Raw genomic sequence first — 11,977 nt, forward strand, 5'->3', positions numbered from 1 at the left:
GCCATCACGTCGGCTCGTCGCATCTCAGAGATCCACACGTAAGGACCTCTGCATTTTCCATCCAGACAGGGTCGTTTTATGTCTCGATCCTACATTCATGCCCAAGATTAATTCCCTTTTTCACCGATCACAGGAACTTGTTCTTCCGAACTTTTGTCCTAACTCATCTCACCATCTTAAAGCTCTATGGCACACTTTCGCCATGCTATTAAGATTTACTTACAACGCACTTCAGCTATTAGAAAGACGGAAGCGCTCTTCGTCTCTTTCCTTCCTGCATCCTTGGGTCTCAAGGTATCAGGTCCTACTATAGGTAGATGGATCAAATTGACTATTGCGTCAGCTTATGATATTCAACTTCTGCCTAGACCTTCCAACATTACTGCCCACTCAACCCGAAGTGCGGCAACTTTGGCAGCCTGGGCTACTCAAGCTCCTTTACATGAGGTCTGCAGGGCTGCAACATGCCCTTCATTCGTCATTACAAGCTAGACGCATATGCTTCCTCAGATGCAGCATTTGGCAAGAGGGTGTTATAACGTGTCCTTGATGCATAGTAGGATGGCGGCCGGCATCTTCCCATCCAACTGGACAACGAGCTTTGGTATGTCCCATCATTTTGACTGCTGTTTCTCACCGGAGTGGAGAATGGGGCGTTGGACTTACCTGACACGCCCTTTCTCATGACGTTGAAAACGACAGTCAGCCCCTCCCTATCTGGGCCGGCTTCCAGCCAAAGAGGGGGAGGGCTATCACTAACTGTTTTTAATTTCAGAAAGACACGCCAGTTTGCAATAGTCCCTTTGCAAAAACTGGAGCCTAGGAGGAAGAGGCGGGGCTTAAACAGTTGCAGATTCGGTCCTTGCAAGCTTGACGGACAGGTCAACCCCATCATTCTGACTGCCGTTTTCACCGTCGTGAGAAAGGGCGTGTCAGGTAAGTCCAGCGCCCCATTCTCTGTGCAATCTGCATCAGACTTGAGTGTTGCCTCTGTGAGAGAACAATATAGAATAGAATAGAATAGAATTTTATTGGCCAAGTGTGATTGGACACACAAGGAATTTGTCTTGGTGCATATGCTCTCAGTGTACATAAAAGAAAAGATACGTTCATCAAGGTACAACATTTACAACACAATTGATGGTCAATATATCAATATAAATCATAAGGATTGCCAGCAACAAGTTATCTGACTTTTCTTGCTATCTCGCTAGCCTGGATCAAGATTAAGAATGTGCCTTTTACTGTATAAGCTGGGAAACTATTTTAGTGTGTGGAAAGTATTGAGTAGCCGCTTTAACAGTAAGTCTTTTTAAAAAAGCACAGTTCTATTCCAGTTAGACAGGAAGAATGCATTTATATCCTATATGTAAAAGCAATACAGTGGTGAAATATTCCTTCTTAATTTTGGTCGGAATGAGCAAAAATGCCTGTTTTTATTCCTGCCTAATGCATCACAAATCTGCTGACATGCTAACCTTGGAGTTTGGGTTGGTGTTAATCAGGCCTATGCACCGGCAAGAAAGATGTACCTAATGCACTCCATCAGTGCCGTTTGCATATGGAAGTTCTCCCAGGGGAGCTGCCCTGTGCCAGCTGAGGGTTACCTGCCCACTGCAGTTATTGTATGTAATTATCGAACCAATCTGTTCAGCCCAGCAGGGTTTAGATGGTAATCATGAAGCAACACTTTGGAAAGATGTAATGCACTCTCCCCTTTAGTCATCGGCTATATGAGCTTGTAGCCACTTGAGCTATTTCACTCTGGGTATACTTTGATCAAAGTTACCAAAAAAGTGAGTGGAAGTTTAATAGTAATTTTTATGTTGATAGGCTAAAAACATTGAAAAATATTTTGGCTTTTTATCATAAACATAAGTTTAGCGCAAGTAAAGCAGGGGAAATATGTACGCAGTTCCAGTTTCTTTTGAAGCATATTGTCTTCTCTGCACCATTTATAAGGGGTCTAACCTGATGCATTTCTGGCTGAGAAGCCGTTCTTGCTGTGGAGGGTAAAGGAATAGCAACAACATTTTAGCCAAATAAATCTGAAAGCTTTTAGAAATCACTTCTATGATAAAAAATGAATCCCAGGAAGAGTCAGAATTTTATTTATTTATGTTCTTTTCTAATTGGAATGCTTTCAAACTATTAAAAATCAGTATGGAAAGGAGGCTGGCAATGGTGGCTGCTTTGAAATTCAACTTTTGGGGTTCACTGGCTATAGCTTAAATTATGATCTTAAATAATAAATGAATGTTTCCAATTCATTTGATTTTTACATGATCTATAATTCTACCCTAATTATGTAATAATTGCTATTCTTTTAAAAATAATTTCAAAATAGTACTGGAATATGTATTTTTTCATTGTCTTAGCACTAAATTTCACTATTCTGAACATATCAAATATAGTGAATATCTAAATTCTTACAGAAATGTGTAAAACCTGAATTTCTTAGGCAGAGAAATGTCTGCAATTTGTACAAGACAAGAATCCCTCTAATCACTTAAAAAAAAAATTCAATATAAAGGGAGCTGCTTAGGCAGTGCAAGAAGCAAATTTTGTATGCATAAGAAATATTGTTGTATGGAAGGCCCACAATCAATATGCTGTTGTAATTGTACCTGATTACTGTAAACTACACTCTTGTTGCTGAATAAACTAAAATAGGTTCATGCAGGAACCTGTACAAAATAAGATATTAAAAATCATAGCATGATTCCTAAGATAACATGCTTTTTCTGTTAAAAGCTTTTTGAGTTAATTACTCAGAGGATAGGAAACTTTGATAGAGAAATATGGTTAGCAATTTTATGTATGGCGTTATCATTTGTTTAACTTGCCTGTGTGCACTTTTTCTGTTTTGATTTGGACGATAGACAAAAAGAAAATTAGTTGCTGCATCAGGGACAGCTACTGCTGATGAGGACAATGCCGAAGTAGCTGTTGACGGTGTGAAAAATACCAAAAAAAGAAAGCCTGCATCACCGAGTAAGTCAAACATCCTATTAGTATTTGTCACTGATCTATCGCTGTAGAAAAATTCAAAGATGTTTAAATTCTACAATAAACGTTAACTATTTTGTTGGGTAACATGGAAAAAGAAAGATTGTCAGCTATCTGCCAGTAGCAAATGTGAAATATATTTATTGCTCATCATATAAAAAACTGATGACAGTTAGTTGATGAAAGTTGTTGGCGGTGGCTCCCTACCCCTTTTCCCACCATTTATTTTCCTCTCTGTTTTCATTTTTATCCTCACCTATCTTGTCCAATTCACTGTCAGGAAGTGCTGACTCCCCACAACCAATTCATCACAGCAGGTTGCAGCCAGAGGCTACCAGCAGTAGCAGTAGCAGCAGCAGCAGCAGCAGCAGCAGTCACTTGCAACAGTGAGTGCAGTTACTTTAAGAAAAGGGAGTTATGCAGATAGACTATAAAATCTTGGTAGTATTTTGGCATAATCTGTAGTTTATGACCAGCAGATGCACATCAGCAGGACGACTGAAAGGAAGGCTTGCCAATTCTTTTAGCAGGAAATGCCAGGAATTAGTTTGGACCTCACACATTTGCTGCCTGTGAGTTACAGCCCGTCTCTAAAAGGCACTGTGGCAGATGGTATCATTTCCAAGTTAGGACTGTGCAAAGCATCAAAGGATTGCTTCCCTTCGAAAGAAAACTCAATCAAGGCGCACTTTTGAGGCAGTTCTGTGAAATGTAGTGGCACCTGGTATACATCAAAACAATCACTTCAAAGGCTTGCAACAGTTTTCATGCCCAGAAGACACTTGGATTGGCGGTTCCAGCCCACCTCAATGTTTCTATTAAAAATGTTGAAGCAGTGCGTCCTGCTTTCTTGAGTTAAAGCTTGTCTTGAATTATATTCCTTCTTTGATCTGACTGAGTTAGCTCCACAAAATGAAGCTCTGTTGCTTTGGACAGCAAATATTATTGGCATTCTTATTTTTATTTGTTTAAAACATTTATAGCCAAACTATTATTCAGAGCATCTTGTGGTAAGATACAATCTATAAGAAAGCAAGAAAAAATAGTACACCAAGTTAAATATAACTACAGCCAAGTTAAGACACAGCCATAGTGACCAAGACAAAGATACAGCTAAAGGTCAGAAGGCATAAACAGGCTGTGACAGTAATGGCAACATATATTGAAAGACACAAAATGTCAGCACAAGCCTGGCCTTATGGGAAATGGCATTACATACCTGCAGCCATTACTATGGCTCATCCAGGCCTTAACATTTGAGCATTTAGATACTGGGAGATAGGCTCTTTCAAGTATCAATACTTGACACTTAAAAGCAGCAGACCCCAATCTTTTTGGTTTTGCAGACCGCTGGCGTCATATTGGGGGGGGGGGGGAAGAGGAGATGGTTCTGTGCGCCACAGGCTCACCCGTTGCTTGTGTGGCCTGGTACTGAACAGGCTGGAGCCTGCTATCAGGTTGTGGCCCAGGAGTTGGACTTAAAGGCCTTGAATATCATTAAAAGTGGTCCTTACTTAACAACTATTTGTTCAGTAACCATTTGTAGATAGTAGTGCTGAATGACTGGTATGTAAGACCAGTCCCTAAAGTTATGGCTGCTGTAGTACATAAACACACACTGTGTCAGGTCAAAATTTGGGTGCTTGGTAGCCAACCTGCAGTTGCAATTATAATTACAGGATAGGTGCTCCCCCTACCCTGATTCCCCATTTCTGCCCTTCTGATCACCAGGCACAACACTGTCTCTACCAGGCCTGCCGGCTTACGTTCGGCTTACGTTCTGTCTCTGCCATCTTGCTGACCATTGCTGTGTTTTTCTTCCTGCTGCTGATGCACCTGGCCTGGCCTGGCCCTATCACTGCCCTCATTAACTAAACCCCACCCAATTGCTAGACAGGATCCACCTCCCTCCAAGCCATTTCCAGCTTGGTCTCTTCCAACCCTGAGCCTCAGTAAGGAACTGCCTTTTCCAACTTTATTGCATCTGAACCACTACACCAGCAGGCCCCCACCTTTCCAGCAAGGGTGGGAGGGGAGTTGATGGTTCTGTGAGTGGTAGGCTTGTGTGTGAACGCTTCCGCAAGTGGAGTTGCACATGCTCGCCTGCTGCTTGCTTGGCCTTCTGCACTACATCAAATTGACTTTCATATTAAGTGGGGAGTGTAGTTATTTTAGGTTCAGCATTATGTAATTTCTGAAGAATGTACCAGCTGTATTCTGCATACATGCTTTTTCAGGGAGTGTAACCTTATTCAGAAACAGCAGATTCCTGCTCCTAGTCAATTCACAATGTCTCATTCTTAAGAACATATTCAGTTTATTGGCAATCAGCTGGCTCAAATGGATATTCAACACCTACATTTTTCACTTAACTCGGTGTTAACATACTGATGGCACTTCACCCCAGACTCCAATGAACTCAATGAGTTGTTGCATAAAACTGTTGAACAATAGGGATGATGGAATGGATCCCTGTGGAATCTCACAGTTCAGAAGCCATGGGACCAAGTAGAAATTCCTGAAAGCCAACCTCAAGAGTTGATCATAGATATGAGTGCAACCAGTGAAGAAAAGCACCTTCTCCAATCCCAGAGAGTTAGTTTAGCAGTCAGATCCACCATATTTGTGTAGTTAAATATTCTAAAATGCTTTCTGATGCAAATTTTCTTTAGGAAAATACAGGACTATTTCTTTTAACAGATGGAAATTTCCCCTGGTGTAATGAGAAATTTATCACACACTAGATATGCACCTCATCAGTCCTCTTGACCTTAATAGTCAATCTTGGGCAATATATTATCAAGGAATTATTACATCCCCAAAACCCATAAGGAATAAACTGTCTAATACTTTAGTCACAAGTTATACAGAAACTGCAGAGACGTTATTTTAACTGGATTCTAACTTAGGACTCCAATTATGGTCTGGAATTACATGTGAAACTCATGAAAGGCCTGTGAATTTTACTGAATATTAAAGAAATTTAGATACTGAGATAACACAACTATTATTGAAGTGCATTAATGGTTAAAATCAAATTTAAGAAGAATCTCTCTTAGCTACAAGTAAAATGTATGTTTTTCTGTATTTATCCCACATTAATAACATATATGGAAAACTAGACACTTCTGACTAGATGCAAAGTTCACCTAAGGATAGAGAGCTAAACTGAAGTATTTCAACATTGCTTCAGGATGGATTATATTTTTTCACTAAGTGTATCTTCCTCTCAATTTCAAGGCTGGTAGTTTATGTGGATGCATGGGAAGCACACATTTGTTGTTGTGGCTATAGACAAATGTTCCCTATGCTTCCATTTGAGCAATCAAACTGAAAGCACAGCTGTTTACTTCATTTTCCACATCAGTTGCTGGAGTAAGACTTAAAACTTGAGTATAAACAACGTAAGTCAGAACAAGCAACTCCACTATTGCTTCTGTCTTCAAAATCATTTTTTCCTTATTGACATTTTTTGTCCCTTCAGGAAATTTATTTTGCTGGAGCCAGAGAAAGTTGGCTAGATATTTGCTCTAGATGGGTTGCCAGTTCCTTGTTCCAATCAAATATTCAATTCAATTCAATATGTTTATATTTTTGATAGCCAGCCATATCAAATAAGTTAAAACCTACATAAAAGTATCCATACTTTAATAATATACATTATAATGTGCAAAAATCAGTAAGAATATTAAAACTTTATTATAGCAGATAAAATGAGAAATATTGGGAACTTTTAATAAAATCATATCTGTTTAGCAGCACCCTGTGTATAGCTTGCTAGCCTCCATAGTGATACCTACTTGTCTAAATTCATTAAATATTCAATTTGATGTGAATCAGGCCAAAATGATTTTTTTATCAAGAGGCTCCAAAAATTTTCTGCATGCTGAAGCAGAAAAAGTACAGTACAATAAATATTGTGTAAAATTTTTGTATAATTTCCTGGGGATGTGGGCAGAAGCACATATATATTATTAAGATATTAAGAAATTGGCCCTCTCTAATTGATGATGCCATTTACTGGAACTCTACACTCATGATTGCCTTGCAGGAGGATGGCATTGTTACTTAACACCAAATAATGTTTGCATTCAGCTTTAGTTTTATTAAGTGTATACCCATAGGCGATTTTATTTTGTAATAGTTTCAGCAAATTTCTTTAGGCAAAGACATGTAAAGCCCAGTTTTAAATTTTTCATTTGTGTTACTTAAATTTAAAAATAGTTCTGGAGAAAAACCAAAATTGATTGGATACAAATAAACCAATTGGTACAAGAAGGAATGGAGGAACTCTTATGCGCCAATCAAATATAATTTGTGTAGCTAGGGTTACCATTTTTAGAGTTATTAATACCCTGAATTTGATGTGGATTGTAAAGTATTAGTAAGTAAAAAGTATTTGATTAAATTCAGAATTTCTGTGAACAGTCTTTTTAATAATGAAATTGTCTTTATTCATAATAATTATAGAGATTGGAGCCACCAAACCCAAATTACAGAAGATCTCACCCAAACCCAAGACAAACTTGAAACCAAGGAAGAGAGTTCAGAAGTTAAAAAGCCCAGAATGAGTTTCCTACTTGCACTGAATAGCGGGTCCTTGTTTTTTTTTATTCTTCATTTAATTTTACTTTATTACAGTTGCACTTGGCTTTTTCCTCTTTTGTATCTTTGTTTAAACATACATCTAAACTTGCCATATAGTGCTAGCTTGAAAAGGTTTTTAAATCTTATATGTAGAATGTATGGTTTAGTATAATTTTACAAAAAGTTTCAGAGTGTTTTGGCATTTCTTTGCACATTCCTGCATTCAGCTATTTTGTATAAACTTGAATAAAAAGGAAATAATGTCTGTGTAAAATAAATTTTGAAAATTTAATTATAAGTTGTTGGTCGCATATGTGGGCATGTGTATTTAATCACAGTCTGGTTCAAACCTATACTTACAATTTTGTCATCTAAAAAAGTAATAAAAAGGAACAACCAGATTAAAAAATTGAATGGCGGTAGAGGAACAGGAAGAATGTACTTTTAGTTCAAAGATACATATTTTGGCTTAATTTGGAATAGGATATAAAATTTCCCAATGCTTCCTTGAAAATATGAGATTTGAGCATTGGGTTGGTAGAAGAGAAACAGGTACTTCTAAACATATGGATTAGCAAGGGACAAATTTCTAAATCATTTCAAGGAACAGAAGACTGTTGGATGGAAAAATATATTACAACTGGATGAGTGGAAATCATAAGAAATGGAATGTTGGGATAAAAGATAGATACAGGCAGGAAATGTAATTTTGAAGATAAAGACCAGGAAGTTTGTCTATCCTCAGAGAAGCTTCAAGAACAAACAAGTATGTTTCCTAGGAGCTGTGATGCTTTAAAGAAGCAAGGAGAGAATGGAAAAGTGTTTGACAATGTTAAAAATATTGCAATAACCTACGTTTTTGAGGGCGGGGTGGAGAAGGGGTGGCAGCTCTTGGGAGTCCTGATTTGAATGCAAAGTCCCTTACACAAAGAAAGTAAGCTTCCCTTATAGCCTGCATTTACTGCTCTTGATGACTCCAGTTGTGTGTAAATATTAGAAAACAGCAGGGTCCTGCATTCCAAGAATTACTTGAGCACTGCCATGAAGACGAGAGTCCTTACCGGTATTGTAGTCATATTCCCAAGCTCTCCTGCTGTTTCTAATCTGTGCACGCAGCCATGAAAAAACCGGACTGACATTTACAGGCACAGCAGGGAGACACTTGAGTCAGGGAATATTAAAGACAATGCCACATACTTGGGATTTTTTTCCCCTTGTCCCTTTTCATAGTGGTCACCATACATAAGACATTTTCACGGGAGAGCTAGTTTGCTCTTCAACTGATGGTGTAATGAGAGTATTGATAATGAATCGTTCAACAGTTCTTTTAGTGGCAAACATTCAGCAGATCCTTGTTTACTTTCCTCCCCCTAATCTAAAATATCTGCAGGGAGAATCCAATTTAATTGTAAGCATAGTTTAGTTTCTTTATTTTTTTTAACCATGTGCAAACCTGCTTGCTTTATAATTGTATTTTCTTTATTTGTATTGAGTCTTAACAATTATTAAAACAGTGAGATAAGTACAGCTACATGGCATACAAACAATAATTTTGAATATATACAGACTACACACATACAATTCAGTGTTTGTATTTATAAATTCATATTCAGTTTGCTACTTTAAGTGATAGGCTAAAATTCAAGTTTGAATGAGCTGTCAGATTTGACATGCCATAACACCATTAATACAATTAGAACTGGTGGAGGGTGGGTAGTGAGGGAGAAGGTTGTGTATTGTCTGGTTGACTTCTCAGTTAAAAGTTTTATCTCCTCTTGAGAATAAGACTAGACAGACTGTCATTTGCTATTACTTACTCTGCTTAGCATTATCACCAGAGCTCACTCTCTCTTCCTCTTATTTTTTGTAATTAGCTAAGTTGGCTCTTAAATTTTAATAGCCAATTGAAGCTACGTTTTAGCCAAGTTCTATATCTAAATTGTATTCAGTCCATTAAGAAAGTTGGTTAAAAGGCTATTAAAGCAAAAAGCCAATATATGGTAGTTAGCAGTTATGTTTGCAACACTAGCAATGGCAGCCTTCAGTGGTGTTTTCAAAAAGAACGTGTTCCATGTTGCTTTGAAAATGTTCAAAGAATTACCAAACCAGGGCTGCAATTTTATCTATGTTCATTTGGGAAAAAGCCACTTTGAATATAAAATTGCATGTTAGTTTAGGAAATCCAATAACTACATGAGATCCTAGCTAAAACAAAGTATTTCCTCTAGTTTATCTATGTAATAAAAATTATTAGCAAAAACATCCAAAGCGCCATCTAATGGAATTGTAATCTTGTAGTGGTTAGTTTATAAATTGTCTTGCTATTTTTAAGGTGAGAAGGGAAGTATATAATGCCAACATGTGGGTATTGAATACCACTTCTAATTGAAGGCTTTAGCCACACACATATACCTCCTTGCCATTACCTTTTGGATTTAGTTCAGTGGGAAATAACTATGTATAAAGTTGCTCCACACATGGATCTCTCTTCTTTGACTGCTGTTCTGAAGCTCAATTCTTTTAAAAGAAAAGGAAGTGGATCCTTTAGCTCTCTGAATGTCAAGTCCAATTACTCCAAGAAAAGTCAAGCAATATCTGAAGGATCAAAAATATATGAAATATTTCTAAATGATGGTTCATTACAAAAGGTTCATTAAGATAGAATTACTAATTCAGTTGTGTTGGCTAGTACAAGTGCAGCAACTCTGGGAAAACTTAACAGGGCCTGTATGCACACTTTTTTTCTTAAAATTGTAATGACTTTATGATGCTGCTTCCCATCAACTCTTAAAATTTAATAGGCCTGTATTCTGTTCACTGTTTTATTCCTGGAATGTTGGAAATCACATTGTGTTCTGCATGTGGCCAAATTACATCACATGTTCCCATCACTTTGAAATTGCACCAGTAAAAACACTTCGTAAAGTAGGTCACATAAGTCAACAGCTGAAATAAAATCATTGCAGACTAAGAGAAGACCGGCAAATGACAAAGCTGCAATTAGCTAAATTTCCATCACATTGCTTCCCTGCTGCTGGTGGTAAGATGAGCATCATTTGAAATAGACAGTATTCTGGCCTGATGTTAGCATATTGCTTTGTTGCTCCTTGTGCCACCGATTGTGAAGTGCCAGGAATCATTTGGGAATGTCTATTCCTGATAGCTTTAAATTCTGCAATCAAGCTTTAAACTCTGCAATTGGCTTCAAGTGTGATATACTGATAGGAGTAATTCCCTGAGCTGCCAATAGATGCATCTGAAAACTCCAGGGACTTCTCATTTGAATTAAAACTTCAGTTAGAATTCATACATGATATATGAGAGGACTGCAAAAAGAAAAAAAGTATGGGAGCTGCAAATCTGAAATAGTTGTCCCAAACCACCATTTTAAAATCTGGTGCCCACCGGATAATTGGAAATACTAATTTTACAATTTCCAATCACTAACTTAACAGCTATACTAGCTAAGACAAATGGCAGATGGATCATCTTAAATATCTGTAGGACAATATGTTCACCCTTCCATGATAGGCAGCAGTTGAATCAAAGGTTAGAGATGGGTAAACTGTAAGAAGATAATTAGTTATTCTTCATTGGGTATCTTATGTAAAGATGAGAATCCCTTTTAATAATGAATGAAAACTCCCAATAGCATGAGCTGGATGAACAATGATGAGGAACAACCTAACAACTTAAACGTATAGTTCTGTATGCTGACAAGTGTTATTAGACACTGGGAGAGTCTAATCTTGGATCAACTGGAGTGGATGGGATGATCCATACTCTTCTTCGGGCTCTCTCTCTTTCTCGGGTTTGGAATCTACTACCTGTTTAGAGTTGGGAAAGGTTGAAGGCAAAAGGAGAAGGAGATGGCAGAGAATGTGATGGTTAGATAATGTCAGTGATGCAATGAACATAAATTTAAGCAAACTGGGAGATTGGAGGACAGGAAGGGGTAGGGTGAATGGCATCCATGGGGTCACAAAAAGCCGGACATTAGTTTGGCGATTGACCAGCAAGAAACTTTTTGAGAGATGTCTGCAAGGAGTTTTTCTTTTAAACCATTTTCTGATACCTCAGTCAAATTCTGATTTTCTGATTTAAGCATCTGATTTATACTTCTGATTTTCATTAAAAAAATTGAATCCTACACATTTCTATAAATGCAAAGCTCTAATGATTTGGGATTGATTGGTTTTGGTTTTGCAAGACTTTATTGCTTAATTCTAGGCATATTCTATGGGAAATAAGTCTCATTGAATTAAATAGGAATTACTCTCAGCTCACAGCGCAGAAGTTTGCACGCTAAAAAACACATTTATTCCAACCCCACTCTGCTGCTTTTGGAGTGCAGGTTAATCTAATTTAGAATATTTGGGGT

General features: G+C 37.6%; 1 protein-coding gene across 3 annotated transcripts in view; it reads left to right on the forward strand.

The window, feature by feature from the left end:
* Positions 1-7,878, forward strand: part of VRK1 (VRK serine/threonine kinase 1) — a 43,276-nt gene extending 35,398 nt beyond the window's left edge. For 2 of the 3 annotated variants that reach the window (XM_058162647.1, XM_058162646.1), the window contains exons 12-14: positions 2,883-2,994; positions 3,290-3,395; positions 7,480-7,878. In XM_058162647.1, coding sequence (XP_058018630.1) covers positions 2,883-2,994; positions 3,290-3,395; positions 7,480-7,768 — 507 coding nt within the window. In that variant the 3' untranslated portion in view covers positions 7,769-7,878. The remainder of the gene's footprint in view (positions 1-2,882; positions 2,995-3,289; positions 3,396-7,479) is intronic. The other variant, XM_058162648.1, reaches the window with a different exon arrangement.
* The last annotated feature ends 4,099 nt before the right edge of the window (positions 7,879-11,977 follow it).

Source organism: Ahaetulla prasina, chromosome 1 (genome assembly GCF_028640845.1).
Source record: "Ahaetulla prasina isolate Xishuangbanna chromosome 1, ASM2864084v1, whole genome shotgun sequence".
NCBI lineage: Eukaryota > Metazoa > Chordata > Lepidosauria > Squamata > Colubridae > Ahaetulla > Ahaetulla prasina.